Raw genomic sequence first — 22013 nt, 5'->3', positions numbered from 1 at the left:
TTTGTCTCCATCACAGGAGCTTGCAAGATTGATTCAGAAAGTTTGTAAGTGATTAAGTGACCACTCAATGATGATGGAAGACTTATGTCTTACACCTGCACCCATGCAGGTACTACAGGCATGGGGACACAGATCAAGTGCTCAGCCCATTTGTCCACATAGGTGTTCTTAACATTTGCTGCATGATATTCTCTTTCTGTGACAAAACATTGTGAGAAACATGTTGTTACTACTTCTCCATTGCAACTTGGTCTGTGCCTCCTTGCTTATTTTAGAAAAGCAAGGAAACATAATGTTAGTGCTGCTAGCTTTTCTCAGTCTGCCTCTGCAGCCTCCTGAAGCCAGCAGCACAGATGCCCCAAGCATATCTGTCCCTGTTTTTGCCCCTGGGGCACAGGAAGGATGCAACTTTCAGATTAAGCACAAGGGGAATCATCAGGAAAATGTAAATAACATTACCCCTGCCATGCCAAGAACAGTTCTAGCAGGGTTCTGGGATCAGTACATTGCTTTGGGGAAACCTGCTGTGTGCTGGGCAGATGTCATGGACTGTGAGACTCGTGCGGCATGCTGGGGGTCTCCTGTGTCACATGAAGGTGTGTCCATGGAGCCTGGGATGATAAAGTGTCAGAGCATCACTGCCATTTTGGTACACCTCAAGGCAGTAGTGCCTTCCTGTATTTTTTATCCAACGTGACACAGACAAAAAAAAAAAAAAAAAAATCATATTGAGTCCAAAATAGAGCAGCTAAAACAGGGCCAGGGAGTGTCATCTACAGAGAACAACATCTGAAGAACAGAAATGTGTAATCCCTGTGTAATCCCTTATTCATACACCTCCAGTTTTCTGAACAAAAACCAGCAAGACACCCCAGAGTTAACAATGGGTGATTATTTGGACAGGGGAAAGAAACAAAAGGCAAAGATACAAATAGCTCTGTTGACTGCTCCAAATGGTTGGCCTGTTGTGAATTGAACTCTCTGACCCCAGTTACACCGACCGAATGAGCAGTGGGGACAGCTGCACCCAGCCCTCCTCCCTACCCTGATTTGGCCATCCCCCACACACGGAGAGCCTGTTTTCCCAGCTTTGCCTTCTGTACCAAGGACACTGCATCCCACCGGCTGTCTAGGCAGAGGGCATCTCCTCACCCGCAGACCTTGCTGCTGTTGGGTGACCCTGGGAACTGCTGGAAGCATGGCTGACCTGTGCATTGCCCTTACTCTGCTGCTCCCTTTTGATGGCCACTGGGAAGAGGGAGGAAGGGAGTGGGGGAAAGATCTCCTTCTAGATGCAAGTAACATGGGAAAGATAAACAAATGGCCCTCAAAGAAGATGATCCTAATGTGATTTTTATTGCTCCTGCATAGCTCTGTCTCCATGCTGTGTGGCAGGACTTCACAAAATGGGAGATGTGGTGAAGAGAGAAGATGCACCTTGCAGAGAAACACCAGGAAGGAAAACACAGAAACTTGTTCCTTCCTTGTCTCTGAGTCCCCCAGCTAAAAAGTGGAAGAGGGGCAGGGTCAGGAGTGCTGCAGGAGCCGAGGCAGGGCAGGCAGGAGTTTGGTCTGATCTTGTGAAAAATTCCCTGGCACATGATGGGTTGAACTTACCTGGCTCCTGCTCATCTAGTCTATCTTAAATTAAAGTCTAACACTTGTTAGACAACAGAGTGAAAAATCCTCAATTATCACAGGACTGTAACAAGTAGCATGGCTGATCCCCACTGCAGGGAAGCAGGAAAGTAGAATATTTTCCTATTAGAGCCTAGGGGCAGAATGAGGAACCATGCTAGGTCAAGCTTCTGTGTGATCACTCAGTCTTTAGTCCATTTATAATGTTAGCAACACTTGGTCAGAGCGTCGTCCCTGGAGTTTACCTGGGCTGGCACTGGGGTACCCTGCAGAAGTTTCGTTCTTGGATTATATTAGCTGGTTTTAGTGGTTATAAACATTCACCATCTCATCTACCCTCTGTTAGCCTTACACTTGCCACTTTATTCAGAAACAGAGCCATTGTTCTCATGCAGCTGTTCAGATCTGTGAGCTTACTGTGTGTGTGCTCTTGTCCTTGACAGCAAGCTGTACAAGGGTGACGCAGGCTACTGCAGCACATACAGAGGTGAGGTGTGTAATGCTATCTTGGCGAAGAATGCTCTTGTTTTCTTCAACTCCTCGTATGCTGACCCAGAGGAGACCCAAGAGCTGCTTGTGCACACTGCCTGGACTGAACTGAAAATGGTGAGTTCATTCTGCCAACCGGCTGCTGAGTCTCTGCTGTGTAACTACATCTTCCAAGAGTGCAATCCCTCGGGAGCTGGGCCAGCTCCAAAACCAGTGTGCAGGTAAATGAAGAAAAACATGCTCATATTTCACTTTCATTTCATGGGGATGTGTAAGCAGCAGGGGAGTGGTGAGGGACTGTCCAGGCTTGCAGTAGCAAGTGAAGCCGAGTGAAGCTGGGCCCTCTAGGATTGCACAGGTTTTCCCTTTGCTCTCTCCTCTGCACACACAGACTGATTCAGCTCTCACTGTGCACATTGCTAGGATATGGTGTGAATTTGGAGTCCAGACCTCTATATTATATCAGGTGTTTGGAGGACAGTGTTGAAAAGAAGTATCCGTTTGAATTACATAGATAGTTTCAATAATTAACATATTGTTATCTGTTAACTCTTACCAGGCCAGTATGTATATTTTTTATTACTATAAAGAGTAATTGCTTCTTTGGAATTTTGACTAAATGTGGCTCCAGAAGATGCAACAAATCTGGCCAAGGCAATATGCCAATTGTTTAGCACTTCCTGCTATGACAAAATTGTGAAAAAATGATGAGACCAGAGACATTGTCTGTGTAATTGTATCTGATAAACCCAAACTCCAATGTGGTTATATATCCTTCTATATGCAGAGAAATGTGCATTGAAATTGGGCTCACAGGGACCCTGAGGAGTCCAAAGCATCTTTTACTATAGCTAATCTACTGTTGACAGGTATTTGTAAACACATCCCAGTGACAGACTTTTCTCCCTCCTTATGCAACCTCCCTCGTTGTTCCTTGTCCTCCTTGTCCATGGTCATGGAGGCGAGTTTCTTTCTTTCCTCTTTGCAGTGAAATGTTACATCTTTCCCAGATTCTTTGACTAGAATAAAAAAAAAAAATTTCCAAGCTCTGCACATAACTTTTGCTCTTCTGCCCAGTCCAGGTTTTGTTATTTTTAACTATAATGTAATTATGATTACTTGGTATGCTTTGCAGAGGACAGCCCCAAACACATATATCACATATATCTTTTTTTTTTTTTTCTGCCATATTCAGCTCCTAAAGAACTAGTCATTGCCCATGTCACATTTGGGGAGCTGACATCCCTGCCTATAGTGCACTGCTATGTTCTTGTCTTCCTTGAAAGAGGACCTTATCCACATTTTTAAATACTATTCAGATTTGTGTTTATTATAAGAGTGGCCCCAACTCTACTGTCTCAAATAAAATACAAATCTTTTCTACAGATATGGCAAGCACACTGCTTGCTGGACTTGGGCCAGATGTCTAATGGCAGTAATTTCTCCAGTTACTTAGGGGCTTTTTAGAACAATCAGCAGCATGTTGTTTTTGTAATCAGGACCTTTTTTGTTGCCTCTGCTTTAATATCTCCAAAACAAAGGCACAGAGGAAAATCCCAGTGTGAATATTGACGATACATTTAGTTTTCTATTTGGTACCTATGCTGCTTAGTATTCTACAATCAATACAGGATGGCATATATCCTATGAAAGAAGATTATGTGCTGGTATCCAGAGATAATCATGCAGCCAAGTAGTACAATTTCCTTTTTGTTGGCAACCTTCTCCCTGCCACCTCACTGTTCTGTTTTTTGTCATTGTGTCCTTCAACACATGATCTCTCTGCTTTTTTTCAAGATCTGTGGCAGTATTTATATCTCAGCCACACATGCACAGCCCTTTAGTCAGCTGAGGGTTTCACACAAAGCTCTGCAAGATATTTCAGTTAGATCTGAGCCTTGCTTCATTTACTCCTGCTCATGAGCGGCCCTAGTGGACCAGAACTCACAGTGATAGAACTAAAGACCTGTACTTCTGGGGCACTTCTAAAGTCAGACTCATATAAACCAACATGAATATGCATTTGATTTTGATGCACTTGAACTAACAGTTACAACATTTGCAGATATGTCTAAATGTTAATGGGCTTGCCTGGAACCATTTTTCTTCAAATCCATGAGTCAGTCTTGGTTTTTATTAATTATTCCTCCCTCCTTCCCCCCCAATTTTAATGCAGATTTCTTCATAAGGAAAATCCTGGAATAGCATCCTTCCCAATTCCTGTCCCCAGAGAATTTCAGTTGGCCAGCAGTTCTCACAGAGCCCAATACTCCTTTTGATAATTCAGACATCTCATATATGCTTCTTAATAGCTGAGAGAGGTCTGGGGGCTCTTGAGCACATCTCACATGGTCTTGGTTACTTTCCAATTCTCTTAATTTATTTTTACTGACAACTTTATAGCTTTCTGCAGAAGCTGGCTAGAATACACAAGCTTTTAGCTGAAATGCTAAATGAGTAAGAATTTAACTCTCTCAGATGTGAGAGAGCTCTCCCAGTTTTTGAGGGACATACTTCTCTCAGTGTATGTCCATGTATTTTTAGCTTATTATTTATTTTCTGCACCAATTTTTTTCTTTCCGTGTTGTTTTTTAATGTTTATTTGGAACATTAAAAGGTAGGTTTGGAAGCTAGCTAGCAAGAATAGCAACTGATAGGCTGAATAAAGCTTTTATAAAAATAACCAGGGGGTAAAACAAGATGAAATGAAACAGAAGAAAAGCACATGGGAAAAGTTCACTTAATGTAAATTTAGATGCAAATTGATTAAAATGAGAATTCTTAAGGGGAAGTGATGTCTCGTCTCATAATTCATGATTACATCTGCCTCTTGTTGCTGGCTGCTATTGCAATAACAGAAGTACCCCCAGTTTCTGTTTCAATCACTACTGATAGGAAGTGATCAGCCTCTAGGGAACAGTCTTGTATTGAGCAAAGTCTCTCTTTGTTTGGGTCTGTGTGTCCCCACCTACTCTGACATAGTCTCTTGTGGTCCCTAGAAACTTGCTGTCTTCTGCCATTACTGTTCTTTGTCCACCTGTCATTTACATGACATAACATTTCTAACAATATGAAGCAGTCTTTGCATGTGACCTCAGCAAGCTCTCCCTGCTCAGCATCAGGTGCTACAACAACCATATGAACGCAGCTAGAAGTGACTGACCATCTCTCTCTCTGGCTACTTTACCATTCTTCCAGGCTGCAGATAACCTTCCTCTAGCCCTGGTGCAGACAGCAATGTAGAAGAATGGTCTTTTGTGTTTTGCAATTGAACACAGAATAAAGGGCTTATTTAAGGATGCTCAGGATCCAGGAAAGAACAGAGCTAATTCAATCCAGATTCCCCAAGTCTCAGCCAGTGCTTCAAATGCAAGTTTTTCTTATTTCCCTATCTAAGTATTTCTTTACTTCACAAGGTCATTCCTGTTCCACATGTTGTTTAGCATAAAAAAGATAAACTTCCCATCTGGCTGCATTCTGGCTTCCATGGAAGGGAGGAAGGAGTAAACCAGGACAGACTAAAACCAAGCACAGAGCATCTGGGCATTGATGACTTCAGCCTCTTGAATTGAAGGGCATCCATTACAGTTGCAATAAAGCTGTTGCTTTGGTAGAATTCCCAATGGCCTCCATCCTTCAGGTGCATTAGAGAGTTTGCAGTGTTGTTAGCCGTTGCTGAAACTCATGACCATCTGATATTGCCAAAACCGTTGTATAATTAAAAAGATTGCATCAACCCACCAGGCGGTGAATTTGGCTAAATCCTTCACCACAGGCCCTAGCAGTACTTTTCTCTTTCTGCATCATTGTTTGATTGTTGGAAAAGTTGTGGATCTGGGAAAGACTTCAGCTGAGCTGTGCAAAAGAAATCTCTGCATATGACCTCAAAGCTGATTTTGTGACCTAGACCCTCAAGAATGGCTATATACATAAGCAAATCAGTGATAAATTGACCAATACAACAAATCCAGAAACTTCCCAGCATGGTGGGTGGTGTGGATTATTTGGGGGGTTTTTTGTTTGTTTTTTTGGTTGTGGGTTTTTTTTTTTTTTTGTTTTTTTTTTTTTTTTTTTTTTTTTTTTGTGCAGTTATTTTTTTCTCACCCTTCTTCACAAACGATTTCTCATATAAGGCCCATTTAAACATTCAAAGCACTTCTTGTCAGTGAATGTTTCACATTGTTATGGAGGTAATACATTAGGTGGGAGACAGGTCACTTTTTACCAAGCAATCTAAAGCTTTTACTGCAGACATCTACAGAGAAAAAATGGATTTAAAGTTGCCTGTAGAGACAATAAAAAAATCATATTTTTTTATTCAGTGAGATTAAAATTATATACAAATGTTTAACATAAGAAGGTTAAGAATTGCAGCTCACCTCTTGCTTTTAGTAGATGACACTTCAGTGTACAATTTATAGAAGTCAAGTGAGATCTTTAGAATACATTGAAAAATTCTAACTCTAGAAATGAGAGGGAGACTATTTACGTGCATGTAGGGACAGGACAAGGGGGAATGTCTTCAAACTGAAAGAGAATAGGTTTAGATTAGATAATAGGAAGAAATTATTTACTGTGAGAATAGCGAGACACTGGTACAGATGGCCCAGGGAAGCTGTGGATACCTCATCCCTGGAAGTGTCCAAGGCCAGGTTAGATGGGACTTTAAGCAACCTGGTCCAGTGGAAGGTGCCCCTGTCCATGGGAGGGAGTTGGAACTAGATGATCTTTGATGTCTCTTCCAGCACAAACCATTCTATGATTCTATGATGTTTATTAGTAGAAGATGTCAAAAAATCTGTAGAAAAAGATAGGAATGAACTCCTCATAGCTTGGTGTGTGTTGTGTTTTCAGCATAAACCTGCTTCATTAAAAATGTAGGTTTGTATATTTCTAAAAGGAAGCTGTTGAATTTCATGCTGTTTCCTTTATGATTTATAAGCCAGACAGACTGGCTTTAAAGAAGAGTCACCCCATTAATGGAGCCTACATAATGCCTGCATATCACTGCTAAGTGCAGCCATTTTTTTTTCAAGCCATTGACAGCTGTATTTCACTATTTTTTGCAAAACAATGTAGAGAGAATTGCCTTGCTGTAAAGGATCTCTACTGCTTTAAGGAGTGGCTCTCAATGGAAGAGAACTCTCAGAAGGGGATTTACAAGCCAGGGCTGATGCTGCTCACTCTTCCTGAATGCAACAGGTTGCCCAGCCTGCACCAGAATCCCAGCTCCTGCACCCACATCCCCTTCTTTGGTAAGGTGGCACATGCTGCTGATTGTCCAGAGATCTGTGTTCTTGGTAAGGGAGAGGGGAAAGGTACAATCCGTAATTTATAACTGAAGTAAAAGGCGATGGTGGGTCCTGTCAACAGCTGTGCATGGATTTGTGACAGCCGCTTTGGCTGTTTGTCTCGTGCAACTGGGGTGTGGGAAAAATCCCTCAAGCAAATAAAGCCTGGATCTTTATTTAGAAGACCGTAACAATCCCCCAAAAAATTCTTAATGATAGCAGAATTGCCACTCAGGTGCCTTTGCAAATAAAGAAGCTGTTGAAGCACTGCTAGGGAGGGATCTTTTTCCTGTAATGTGCTTCTAAGTGAGCATCTGGCGATATTACATCCTGGACAATCCCTCCTTACGTCTTGTCTTGTCTTTTTACAGATTTTAAGAAGGAGAACATAACCAGTAAGTAGACTGCTCCAGACTATGTTTTCAGAGGTGGACATGATATTCTTCATTGAAGCTACCATTTGCATAGCGTTTTGGTGTTTTCTGGTGGTCCTGGCTGGCTGAATTTAGATTATTGCTGAGGAATGTCTGGGTTTCCGCGTCCAAGGCATAGGGAAACACATTTCCAGCTCTTTGGAGGTTGAGGAGACCATGGGCTGGTAACTTTTTATGAGAGAGACATGGTGGTTTTAGATGAAACCCTTCCCTCCTGCTGTTTCCTTTTCTTCTATGCATTGACTCTCATTCCCCTCTAGCCAAATTCGTATATCTGATCCTGAGGCTGACCCAGCCTTATATGTTAATGACATGGTTACCTATGTCAGGCTGGCTTTGCAAGACCTTAAGCTCCCAGTACTCTCCTCCAATCACCTCTGAAGTCTGGCTGTTTCTTGTATAAGCCTCCCATGACCAGTGGTGAGACCTGCAGTGCTGCTTTGACTTCTGTCAGGCTCCCACCACCCTGCTGCTAGTTGTGGCTGAAACATGCACACCCAACTCTTCCACTCATATGCAATTGCAGTTTCAAGCTCAGACACTGAACTTCATCAAAGCAAGTGAGGTCTGAAGATGTGGCAGTAGTAGGCACCTTCTTTGTGGAGAGACAGGGAAAGTTAAAAAAAAAAATCAAGAATTTTGGGGAATATTCTACTGTGGAAAGACCTTGGCTCCACCCAACAACCCAAAACCTAGGGGCTGGTGATGCATATGTGGAGACAAGAACTTCAGCACCCTCTGGGCTACTGCCTACAGCCTGCAAGTGCAGCCATCCCTCCCCTGGTGGAGGGACAACAGGAGAGAAGTGTCAGCATATGATTGGATTCCATTTATGGAATGGCTTCAGTCTCCCAGATGTTTCAGGACATATCCTCCCTCTCCTGTATGCATGACTTTTTTTGTTCAGCTTCCATAGCATTTTCCCAGAGTAGCATTGCACAGATATATAATATCCAGTCATGAACCAGGAAGATATAACAGTAACATTTTAGTAATATTGCCCCCTCTTTTTTACTTTAGACCCACTGTTACGTGCACAAGGGTTTGTTGAGCATGAACTGAACTCTTTTCTAGCTTGCTGTCAAATTACTCATTAATGCCCAGATGTATCAGTTATATTATTTCTTCTATCCTGTTGTAGCAAGAGTGTCTAGATGGTAGCAAGACAGGCTATGAAAAAAAAGCACCTGCATAGAATTCAGAGGATCTTAGTGTTGCTCTTGCCCCTAAAGCTTTCCACATTCATCTTTTAAGGTGTCCCACTGACATCTATTTCAGATCCATGCGGAAATCTTTCTCATGTTTATTACTAGCTGTGTCAAGAAGCATGGGTCAGGCACTGCTTTTCTTGCCTTTGAATGTGAAAAAAATAAAATTCTGGGCTCAGGTACACAAGGACAGCTTAACAAGATTTTACACCTCTGCAGAGCTACAGGTGCCATCTTGTGGGGGCTGCTCTCTTATTGCAGATGGGAGTCATAAATGGTATTTATGTATCAGTCAAAAAATCCATATTAGAAAATAAAATTATAGAAAACAAAATTATGACAAAAGAATTTGCTGGTTTGTTAATTTTTCTACCGAGGCTAGCAACCCTAATATATGCCATCTGTCCCAATGTTAGCTTCGGCTCAGCTGAGTTTAGAGATTAACTACTATGTATTGAAATGTATAAGGCTGCATCCCCTCTGCTGTCTTCCTGCTTCCTAGATTATGCCAGCATGCATTAAACTCTCCTAGGACAGGTGTATGTGATGACATACATCCTATGAGGATATTAATGCATATTCCTTCAGTAAAATTTCAAGATTTTCTGCCTAATTTTTCTGCAGCTGGAATGAGCTCTGTGTATTCAGTGACTATACAGTGTTCTTCATTATAAAAAGCATTGTTTTATACTGATACCATTCCTTAGATCATAGCTCAGATCATACTTCAGGGTAAGGTTTCCATGCATGATGGAAACCATAGGTTGTTTCCAAATAATCCAAATAAGCACTGTACAGAAGCAAGGAGGAGGGCACCTTTGTGAATCCCAGCTCTCTGCTACCAACCTGATGAACATGAGTGTCTTCCTGTTAGTGCCCCAGTAAAAATGCAGGCTGTGAATCATGGAACCAGTGCTGTGATTTGTTTTCTGCCTTGATTTGGCTTGGGTGGGTTCAGTGTGGTTCTGCCCTGCACTTTCTGCATGATGTACTGTAAACTGGGTAGTTGCAGCTCAACCATCACAGGCACATGGCCTGTTTTCTCAATCTGAAAGAGCTACAGTGCTCTCTTTTAAGTTCTACCAGATTTCCTTGTATGTATTGAGTGCGAAATCCATTAGAGTGTAAACAAGAGGTTAAGTAGTACCCTTCCTGTCCCTCAGCTAAGCAGTACCCTTCTAGTCTTTCTGTGTGCTTCAGATCTGATGCTGTCAGATGGTATCATGTAATGACATGAACTTTATTCTTGTGAGTCTCTGCTGCAGGACATGGTCCGAAATGCCTTGACCCCATGTATTTTTTTTTTTTTTTCTCCCAGGGACTTGCTACAGTGGCAATGGCCAGTTTTACCAGGGCACAGCCAATGTCACAGCATCTGGCATTCCCTGCCAGAAGTGGAGTGATCAGGTGCGTGTCTGTGTGAGATCCACCAAATGGAGAGCTGTGCTAGAAGTTTGCTTTTCCAAGGAGTTTTTTAGAGTCAGGCAGCCCAGTCTCAGTGAAAGGGATAAGTGAGGAACAGATTGCCTTCATTCTTGAGCTCACTGGTGTTTTACAGTCTCATCGTATTTCAATCCGCAAGTTCTCCTTACTGTGTCAAAATGTCTTGTCTGAGACTCCAGGTGACTGAAAGGCTGTTTCAAAGCTTTGTCTTTCTTCACTCCTTTGGTGTTTTTTTCATTTTAAAAAATAATAATAGCAGGGAAAATTTTGCTGAAACACTAACACAATTTGGTGTTTCCCCCAAGGCTCCCCATATGCACAGGAGGACTCCTCAGGTTTTCCCTGAGCTGATTGATGCTGAGAATTACTGCCGCAATCCAGGAGGTGAGAACGAGCGTCCCTGGTGCTACACAAAGGATCCAGCTGTGACCTGGGAATACTGCAGTGTGTTTCCCTGTGGAGATGGTAGGCAACTGCACTTTATAATTTCTGCTACTGTGGTTATTTTGTTTGCATCCTGAGCACACCAATCTGTTCTGTCTTCTGGATTCAGCTAGTTCTGGGTCTTCTCATAGATCCACTCAGCATCTTTAACCAGAAGGTTTAATGTGCCCCATGAAGAGGGGAAAACAAAGACAGGCAAATCAAGCACCTTGCCGTGGTTTATATAAATGCCAAAGATGAAGTGCGATGTCCTATGGTATTCTTAAAAATTGATTTGTCAGACTGTTTAGAAGGTAGGGTTTCAGGCTGCTTTCCAAAGTTGTTTAGTTTAAGGTGATTTTTTTTCAGTAATAACCCCCCCCCCCCAATTTTAACTAAAAATAAGCCTAAAAAAGTTGGAAACCTCTTTGCTCTTTGATATTGAAGCTAAGTCTTCTTGTTATTTCTTGTTCAAAGAACAGACCCATTTTTGAAAAATATTTAATCCAAGATTCCCAGTTTCTGGATTTCAGGGCTTAGAAAGAAGACTGCATTTGGAAACTTCCTGCACAGGGAACAGAGGTTCCTTGGACATAAGTGAACATGAGTAATTTTCAGTTTAGCTGGCAATTAAGAAGAGTTTCAATTTCTTTCTGGTTCTCAATCATTGCATGCAGAGAGTAGCATTTTCTAGAATGTCTCAGAAACTACTCCACAGAAAGTTAAGTGAGTTTTTTTTCCCTAATAATATAGCCAAGAGTGCTTTAAACTAGTTTTCCGTATTTACCCCTTAAAGAGACTGAGATGGAAATTGCTGGGGACAAGAGGATATTTTGGGAAAGTATCATGCTGTACTTACTTGGTCTTACACTTCTCCATGCAGATTCCTTTTAGGACACATGATACATAGTGGTTTACATTGTGCACCATTGATCTTTCCCACTGCAGACATTACTATATTTGAATACTGTTGAGACTATCAGATGTGACCTCCCATTTGTAACTCTTTCAAATATTTTATACTAAAACTGTATTCCCAGCTTAATGGGAACTATATATCAGTCTTACCAGATCTTGGATTTTCACATCTGGCAAGCACAAATGGGTTTTGCTTCCTGCAAACCAAGCTTCCCTAGTATGGTCCTCTCATGTGGTCATATGGTTGTGTCTGTAATGTCAGTAATACCTAGGATGACAGGCTAGCTCTGTAAATTTCTCTTAGAGAAACCTCCATAATCTAGAAGAGACATAACCCTCTGATTTTATTTGCATTACAGCATTGTTATCACTGGGAACAAGAAAACCAAATGGAGAGACTCTAAATCTCCCCCCTCCTCCTCCATTTTCCCCTACATACTCCATGACTGTTATCATCTCGATCATCTCCAGCTTTGCTCTGGCCGTGATCTTTGGCATTATCACCCTAGTTTGCTGCCGTCATCGAAAACAGTGGAAAACCAAGAAAAGGTAAAGCTTGGAACTTAATTCAGTGCAAGAAATGCTGCTTTGAAAAAAGGGCTTTCTTATTTCTGGGAGTGAAGTCCTGTGAACATCTGGTAGGGGACAGCAGCCCTCTCTTTGCCTGTGGCAGCCCAGTGTAAGTTCTGTTGAACTCCTGTGCCAGAGCAGAAGGTGGTCTGGTGATTAGGGACATGGCATGATACAGGGCTCCTTCAGTAGCCCTGCTGCACCTTCCTTTTCCATCCTGAAAGACACAAGCTTAGGAAGAGATGTAGCTACTTATTTCCAGGTTGAGGGCTGTGGACATACTGATCAAAAATAGCTCTGTTGTTTCAGAGAGTCGGAGACACCAACTCTCACCACTCTGCCCTCTGAACTGCTCCTGGACCGGCTGCACCCCAACCCCATGTACCAGCGCATGCCTCTTCTCCTCAATCCAAAATTGCTTAGCCTGGAATATCCCAGGAACAATATTGAATATGTGAGAGATATTGGGGAGGGAGCATTTGGGAGAGTCTTCCAAGCCAGGTAAGCAGTCTCTTTGTGACTCTTCTTTATCTGAAGGTACGTGTGAAAAACGGGACTGGAAATAATCCGTCCATCTATCCATCCATCTATCCACCCACTCAAATACGTGTGTACCAAATAGTACATGACACTTAGGTTTGAAGTTTTTCTTGTCCACTGCTATCTGTCAATATTTGTTAAATTTTACCACTTATTACTCTTTTCTACTCTCTAGTAGATGTAATGCCTTACTCACATACTAAAGTCTGGTGTGGAAGTTCAGCTAAATTTTGCCAAAAGCACTGCCTGTGACATGTGATCTATTGTGAAGTTCTTATATTTCCCAGTATTTATGAATTGTCAGTGTGTGATGATCTCCATTATAAAACCAATATTGATCTGTGCAATTACAGATTACATTATCATTGTGTCCTGCTACAGTTCAGTCCCAACCGAATTTTAATTTCATTCAGTGGCAAAACCAAACCAAAAATCCCCTAATAAACATCCCCACATGGGCCAATGGGGAGGTGGGGGGTAGTTGTGTGTCTGTGGTTTCCCAACCTTAATGGGAAATGCACACCCAAGATTTGTAGATGTTCATGGGTGAAAAGAACAGTAAAAGTCAGAGTATCTGCGAAAGTGTGCAAATTTTTATTAGTAAATTACACACCTGCTATGGAAATAGCTATTTTATAGTCCTTGACCTCCTATTGCACAGGGCAGTGGGTTTTGAATAAAGGAGTAGCCTGAAAAGGAAGGGAGACAGGAAGATGGATTAAAGACAGAAGGAGAGAAAGAAAGGAAGAAAGGAAAAAAGAGAGATCCATGGTCCTGGCTCCACCATTACCTGTCAGTTCTGCTGACAGGAAGTTTAGGGTCCTGGGGCACATGTGTGCCCTGGTTTTGTGATGATACCCTTTCAGTAAAATTTCTGTGTCCTGGAGCTAACTTTCTATACGAGTTATCATGGGCAGCCCCTTCTTCCAGACCTTTCTGGACAAGATTTGAGGACTTTGGAGGTCTTGGATGCTCTTGATCCGCCCACCCCGCCCCCCTTGCAGTCCATTTCCCACCCACTTCTTGGCCTCATTACTGCACCTCTAGTGTATGGTGTTGTGTTTATCTCCAGGAGCCAGAACAAGGACACTTGTCCCAGAAAAATGTTGCCCTACCTCTCTATGGCCCATTTCTCCAGCCATAACAATCCTTTGTTGGCTCCATGGCTATCTGGATATCAGTGTTTGAGTAACATACATAAATTCCCTTATCTCTAGACCTCTACAGTATCCCCTTTAGTTAGTTTCTTACTTTCTATTTTTGGAATTTGCAGCCATCATTACCTGTTTTAAACCTAAGATATTAGATGACAGCCCAGTTCTGATAATATCATGGGAGATGAGATTGTGCACTTTCACCAATGTGAAAAAATCTTTAACTGACAACCCTAAAAATGAAGAGGATGGAAGACATCCTATTTTGCTTGACAGAATCCATAATTTCTGCAAGACAATTTTTGGACAGTAATGGTTTTCTCCTAAAGTCCTATCCCTAAATTCCTAGAAGAAAGTGTACAGGCTACATAGTTCTTTGCTTAGTCAGGGTAGTTATCTTTGTCCTTTGCAGTTAACAAGTGTGGGGCATGGATGATTTTGTAGCTGTATCTGGAGTAGTGTATGATGACATCATAAAAACCCAGGGAAGGACCAGAGTCTCACCAGGGGCCAAGATCTGCTTGTGAAATGCTTCTGTTGACTGACAAAGCAAAGGACTATCCTTGCAAAAAGCAGTCATAATGCAGGTATTTGTAATGTTTATAGTTAAGCTGTTGATATACTTGCTAGAAAATGAGTTCTGTACAGGTTAAATGTGTTACAGCTGGGAAACAGTTTCAATAGCTGCGATGGATTTTTTTCCTAATGAAGAGATAAATTATTCTAATGGAAGAGAAGCAGGCATACTTTTCTTTATTACAGAGAGAACTAAAAATAGCAAAATTCAAAGGGCACGCAGTGGGATCGTCACAGATGCTTAGCCTATGATGAATTGTTAGCCTGGATGACCAAACACATCTGAGCTAGAAACAATAACAAAGCTATAGAAACTGCACAACACCTGTGCCTGGTGTTGTGCACACCAGGGGCTCAAGGCAGCTCTTGCCCCAGCCTCAGCAAGCCTTGGGGTTCCCTAAGGTGCAGCATCTTCTGCTCATGCTGCAGGAGTCTTCATCTGTGCGTGAGCAGGGCAGACATTCCTCTTGCCAAGTGCTGCTTTAGCCTCGCTCTGGGAGTTCTAAGACAATTTGAATGCTGCACAGACCTTTCTGAGCTCGGAATGACTTTCATGGACATCAAGCAAGGCTTCTCAAAGGGCATTCAAATGTTACTAAACTGCTAGTTAAGCAAGTGCCAAAGTGGTGTGAAGACCTTTTATGTGGATTTTATCCATTTCAGCACTGCAATTTCTTCCAATTAAGACTTTTTGTTATTGTGAATGGAAATTGAGAGAAAAAGACATAGGAGAAAAAAAGAAAGCATCACACCTTACCTAGCATTTGTGAAGTGAGGAGTACCACATCCTGAAAGATGCTTGCTCTCTGTGGCTCAAGGAAGGAGCTACAGAAATATTGCTCCTGAGGGACCTTCGTTTTTTTTATTACCATCTCTATCAAAGATGCCTCCAAGGCTTTAAAATTCCTTATAATAAGCTATGGACGTTTCTGTGCACTGCTGGCAGATCAGTGCAGACTGCTGTTCCACTATTACAAGCTGCGTGTCTACCCAGGTTACTGAAACTATCAAAACTCAAATTATTGCCTTCTCATCTCAGAAGGATAAAATGTACTTTCCTGCATGTGTTAAATGGACATCTCAAGCTAAGTTTAGCAATTCTCTTACTTCTCCTGCTCTCATGTTTCTCGCTCCTCTGTAAACAAAGCTCTGCACTCACTGCCAGCAATGCCTTTGCCAGTTGGCTGCTGTGAGCCCTGATTCAGTGTTTACTCACTCCTGGGTCAAGCAACATGTTGGGACAGGAAGTGTCTGGCTATCATTTACTAGCTTCTCCTGAAAGGCTGCTGTCTTCACCAGGAACAGCTTTACACTTTGAAGGATAAGGAAGTGACCATGCTTAGAGCAATATTCAGGACCTGGCTCAGGTCTGTTCCAGCTAGGTCCTTGTGATTGATTCTCCTCCTGGGATGACCATGCTGGCCCCACAAGCCACCAGAGCACCAGCTCCTTGCAGTCCAGTGCAGACCAGCACACAAGTTTTTTCTCAGAGCCAGAGCTGTGTGGTCTAGGCTAAGCCTGAAGATCAGGATTGCCTAAAAGCCTGGATATGGAGTCTTTGCTACTAGGCTGGTATGGAGTTTTTGCTAGTAGGCTAGCAAAATGTAGGTAGACCTACATTACAAATACACAATTTTTCACTCCTTAGGGACAGCCTTGTCAGAGTTTTTTGACAGAAACTCCTCATGTCCTCTGCAACTGCACTGGGTATTTCTTTGGCCTGATGTCTTATATACAGCTGAAAAATAGTGTGTTAATTAAAACCCCCCAACCTTCCCTTCCCCCTCAAAAAGCAGCTCCTGCTGATTCAGAGCAGTCTCCTGTTAACTTATTAACTTAACCGAAGGATAGGGTAAAGGTAGATTCCTGCCAGATTCTGTAGATGTTAATTACATTATTTAATGACCTAAGAGAGAAGCTGCCCAGTCGTTATGGTGAGCAAGATTTTGAGACACAGTCTCAAATAAAAGGCTCAGACTGCTCCTTGTTTTTTTTACATAGTTACTCCATAGAAACTACATAGTTTCTTTGGAAAGAAAACCTGACTGGGAACTTAAATCAGACATTCTCTAGATAGGCTCAGGGTGAAATTCTTGACTGCATGGCTGCTTAATTCTTTGGACAGCATGTACTTAAATGCCAATTGATATCTCTGGTGCACAAATCCATTAGCAGTGAAGCAGGCAAAGGACTGTTGCTATCCACCCTGTGCACAAACAGTGTAAATTTCTCCTCAGCTTTTAATTATTTGCATGAGAGATTAACTAAGGAAGCTTCTTTTAGAAGAAGTTTAGAAACTGTTCTAGAAGATAATTAACCTATTTTTTTGAAAAAACATTCCCCTTTCTGGCCTTTCACCTGAATTTTCCAGGTTCAGAAACAGCAATTTGCCACTGCTGCTTTGCAGATATGCCCCTATCATTTGTGCAAAGACTGTCTTCAGGGCATGAAAGGGGCCAGGTTTGATAGCTGTCTGCCAAGACTTCAGACAGTCTCTGCTGTACCAGATTAGTGTGAGTTTCCCAGGTGTGAGAACTGTACTGAATCACCAAGAGCTATCAAAGGTGAAATTTCTGGCTTTTGCCTGAAGGCCAATTAAAAGACTTTGTGCAGTTTAACCTCACTGGCTAACAGTTAGGTGAGTTTATATTATAGGATTCAGTGAAATTAGGTGGTTGGTTGTACGTAAGCCTGGACTGAGTTTCTGTCTTCAAAGCAGGCAGGACTGAGCGGTACCTACTCCTGCTCTGGCACTGTGCTGGGTCTGCTAGTCAGGCGTGAGTGGTAATCTATGAGACTATTTGGAAAACATAAAGACCTCCTATTTTTACTTTTAAATTCTCTATTACTTTGTTCAGGCTGCTGCTGCTGGCTCTAGTGCTGAGAATTGACAGCAGGTGGTAGGTGCTCATACTTCCCTCCTATGAGACTGGAAACTGCTGCCAGCACAAGGGAAAAGAAGGAAGACATTGTGCTGTAATGGAGGCAGTAGCAGACAAGTGTGGGGTCTGATCCTCTGCTCTGGCATGTCAGACTTCCTTGCCTGAGTGTCTCAGCTGTGATCTAGCCACCTGTGCTTCCTTTCTTGATGGACACCCTGCCATCCAGTGACATTTGACATTTACAGCATCCAAGTGCAACTGTTTCAACTGCCATGTGTCTGAAGTAGAAGACAAGGAAGCTGGAAGTTTGCTTTGGAAATTGGAGTCTGCTCGAGCTGCTACTGAGCAATAAAATAAACTGTCATTCGAGCAATGGGAGGGCAGTCAGGCTGGTGTAGTAACATGACACATAAATGGGCACCACTCTCTATGGGCTCTGGCTGGTTACCTTTACAGAATGTGTTTTAGCTGCAAGGCTTCTGGGAAGAATTTGCACAGGAAACAAAATGTATGTCTGAGGCTTGGTGCACGTTTGAAGAGTGGAAAGTTACTCTTCTCCGGCAACAGCTACCCCATAATCTTTGACAAGCTCATCTAATTAAACTTGTTGAGGGTGCAGGGACCTGTAGATAAGAAAACAAGTTTGTTTCTCTAAGTCAGGATTCTGTCTCCTAAGGATTTGTGTCTGTAAGTTTTAGTTGAGGTTTCACCAGTGTCAAAATGTGCATATTCACACATTAACTTGTTCTTCATGCAAGGTACAGGTTTGTTTTGTCCCTTCTGTCCTGTCATGTATTTACACAATCTTATAGGAATGTTAACTGTTTTTTGGACCTCAGCTACACTACATTAAATCCAACTGAAATTAGCTAATGGCTTGAATTTGTTGAATTAAAGGTGCATACATGTGCCACACACACATACACAGAGAACAGTAACAAAAGGCTATTTTCCTTACAAAACCAAGGGAATATACTTCCTGTAATTGTTATTTTCACTCTAACAGTAGATATATCAAAGTGACCATTCTGCTAGGTATGGGAAAGGAGGTTCTTTCACCAGTTTCACAGAAAATAGGTTAATTTTTAACTCCACCATTATACCCCAGAAGTGAATTGTTAGGACTGAAGAGTCCATCCTGTCCTCTGTTAAGTTTCTCATGTGATCTCCAGCCTGTGGAGGGGTTGCTTCTTACCAATCTTTTACTTATTTATGTCTTTACTGGACATGATAATGAGTCTGTAAGCAGCAAGACCAGTGATCATAAAAAAACGATATTGAATATTGAATTGAGTCCCTCCTGAACCAAATTAAATATCTTGATAATATTCAATGCATATTGCAGTCCCAAGAGATGAAACTGAGCTTTAAGATTACTTCTGTTGTTTTTGAGGCCTTCCAATTTTTTTTTTTGTTTTGTTTTGTTTTGTTTTGTTTTGTTTTGTTTTTTTGGTTTGTTGTTTTTTTTTTTTTTTTTTTTTTTTTTTTTGGTCAGTCTCTCCTTTTGCATCAGAAACAGAACCTATATTTAGTGTGGCTGTATTCATCACTGATGGTTTCCTCTCTTCCCTCTCCTTGCAGGGCCCCAGGGCTGCTGACACATGAACCTTTCACCATGGTAGCAGTGAAAATGCTTAAGGAGGAAGCATCTGCAGACATGCAGGCCGACTTTCAGAGGGAAGCAGCTCTCATGGCAGAATTTGACAATCCGAACATCGTCAAGCTTTTAGGTATTTCACTGAGGCATCCTATTGCCTCAACAGGACAGTGCATCACACCAAACCTCCTCATGCTCCACTGAGTATACTGCTGGCCATCTTGCTGCCTAGCTCTGCTTCCAGTCTAATAACATTGATACAGATATCTTACAAGGGAAGGCATGAACTTCCTGGAACTGTGATTTATTTTGTGGCTACCTGAAAAGAAATAGCACAGGTCTTCTTAGTTTTATAGATCCCACTTACTGTGGGATCTGAACACTTGATAGCATTGAAAAAAACCAAAATTAAATGAACGAAAAAAGCCAGCTACACAAACAGTCTCTTCCTTTCCTTCCCCTCTCATCTGAAAGGACATCCTTCTTTGTTGGATTTTTCTTAGAAAGTCTTGATGCTGCGGCTTGGCTATTAAGGCATTTTCTGAGAAGACAGCTGCCGACAAAAAATATTTTTAGAAAACATTAATTTTTTGTCTGAAGGAGATGATGCTGGCCACCTTTATCTGGCAATCCTGCTCTAAGTTGTTGTATGCGGATCTGGTTCTCATGAACATGGGCATATGAGATCTTAATTTATTTCAGTAGGAAGCTCCACAACATTTTGAAGTGGATAAACCACAGTTTTGGGGAAGCTGGGTTGATACAGGTACTTTGGATACAGAAAATAAAAACAGAAAATGAAGCAAGCGGGACTAAATTTTGTGTTTATTGTTAACACGTTTTAGGCCAGAAAAAGGCAGGCACAGACTAGTGTCATGTCATGGGGCTGTGGAGAAACAGTCACATTATTAAAGACAGCTTAGATGATAAATCTCTCACATACATTTGTCATGCTTGTCAGATCCTGATGTCATCAGATTGGGAACAGCCATTTGTTTTTCCTCAAAGATTCAAATATTAGGTCATCAATCAGAATTTCAGATTTCACAATAATTTGCATCACCACTTGCTAAATGATGGCCCCAAAAATGAAAACACATACATTTTAAATGTTGGCCTTAGCTGATTAGCAGCTGAATGATAGGCACACAGATATTACTATATCAGTGTAGGAACAGTAAGGCTCATGCAAGTGTGGTTAATGATGGCCCACCAATAAAGCTGATGAAGAGCCAAACATATTCCCTTCAGTGGGACTGCATTCTGGATCTAACAGATATGGCAAATGTCTTCTTTTTGCTGTCTGTTTTTGATTTGTCTTTTTTTCATTTTTGAATGTCTGTTATGCCAAAAGTAATTCCTCAACCAACATTTTTTGCGTGAGTTGTTTAAAACCAAGAAAAGTCCATAAGGCCATGAGTTTCCTTGCAATTCATGTGTTCCATTGAACCCTTGAACATGCCCCTTGTGAATACTTTTGAAGTCTTCCTGCTCATGTGTCACCCCTACAACAATATTATTGTTGTAATAATGCAAATAAAAGAATTAAAAATAACATGATCAGAATTTTAAAGGTTACTTCCTGAAAGACCTTGCAGTTGCACCTGGGAAGAAGCAATACTTTTGTTAATGCTAGCTTAAGCAGGATTGAGCTCTTAATTAAATGTAGCTCTGAAAGACTGTGTTTTATCTGGGATATTGACAAAAATTCTGCATGTAGGCATGTGCATGACTTGTTATCATCACCCACAGAGCTCAGCATTAGATCCTTGATGAAGGACTTCTTAAGAGGCAGCATGCATGATGGATGCATGCAACGTGAGTGGTATTTGCATGGTCTCTTCTCTCTCTGCATTATTGAAAGTCTCCCTTTTGTGTAAGTGTTTTTGGACATTTTGGCTTTTGCACAGCAGGACTCTCTGCTGCCCAAATGACCTGTGTGGTCTGTCCTCCCAGGCGTGTGCGCGGTGGGGAAGCCGATGTGCCTGCTGTTTGAGTACATGGCCTACGGGGACCTGAACGAATACCTGCGGGACCGCTCTCCTCGCAACCTCTGTAGCCTGGCGCAGGACACTCTGGACACAAGGCCTCGCCTCCCCAACCCCCTGGCACTGTGCTGCACCAGCCAGCTCTGCATCGCCAAGCAGGTCGCTGCTGGCATGGCCTACCTCTCTGAGCGCAAGTTTGTCCACCGGGATTTGGCCACCAGGAACTGCCTGGTGGGGGAGAACATGGTGGTCAAAATTGCTGATTTTGGTCTCTCGAGGAACATGTATTCGGCTGACTATTACAAAGCAAATGAGAATGATGCCATCCCCATCCGCTGGATGCCCCCCGAGTCCATTTTCTACAACCGCTACACCACAGAGTCTGATGTGTGGGCCTATGGAGTGGTGCTGTGGGAGATCTTCTCCTATGGCATGCAGCCTTACTACGGAATGGCTCATGAGGAGGTCATCTACTATGTGAGGGATGGGAACGTCCTCTCCTGCCCAGACAATTGTCCCCTGGAGCTCTACAACCTGATGCGCCTCTGCTGGAGCAAGTTGCCTGCCGACCGGCCAAGCTTTGCCAGCATCCACCGTATCTTGGAGCGCATGTACGAGAGGGCTGTGGCCAACATGTCTGTCTGAGGGATGCATTTCCTTCCTTGTCTCCTGCGTCCACCTATCCAGGCTGACTTGGGCCAGCTCATGAGCTCCTGAGTGATGGTGGCTTCATACACTGTCCCACTCAGGGAGGAGAAGCAGCTTGTTCCACTGCTGAGCAAGAAATACAGACTGCATCTCCCCTTATGCACCTCCTTGAGTGGGGCTGTACCTTCCAAACAACAGGGCTGACCTTTAGCCA

The 22013-nt window shown here is 42.3% G+C and overlaps 1 protein-coding gene across 1 annotated transcript in view; it reads left to right on the top strand.

The window, feature by feature from the left end:
- The window catches only part of MUSK (muscle associated receptor tyrosine kinase), a gene marked incomplete at both ends in the record, with an annotated part of 53511 nt that extends 31715 nt beyond the window's left edge, over positions 1-21796 (top strand). Inside the window, 9 exons of the mRNA XM_083884609.1 lie at positions 2082-2348; positions 7207-7382; positions 7790-7813; positions 10379-10467; positions 10809-10968; positions 12204-12393; positions 12724-12915; positions 19148-19296; positions 21120-21796. Coding sequence (XP_083740735.1) covers positions 2082-2348; positions 7207-7382; positions 7790-7813; positions 10379-10467; positions 10809-10968; positions 12204-12393; positions 12724-12915; positions 19148-19296; positions 21120-21796 — 1924 coding nt within the window. The remainder of the gene's footprint in view (positions 1-2081; positions 2349-7206; positions 7383-7789; positions 7814-10378; positions 10468-10808; positions 10969-12203; positions 12394-12723; positions 12916-19147; positions 19297-21119) is intronic.
- Between the last annotated feature and the right edge of the window lie 217 nt (positions 21797-22013).

The sequence above is a fragment of the Zosterops lateralis genome, assembly GCF_965231275.1.
Source record: "Zosterops lateralis genome assembly, chromosome: Z".
NCBI lineage: Eukaryota > Metazoa > Chordata > Aves > Passeriformes > Zosteropidae > Zosterops > Zosterops lateralis.
The sequence above is the reverse complement of the archived record's forward strand: the minus strand, read 5'-3'. Positions and strand labels throughout refer to the sequence as shown.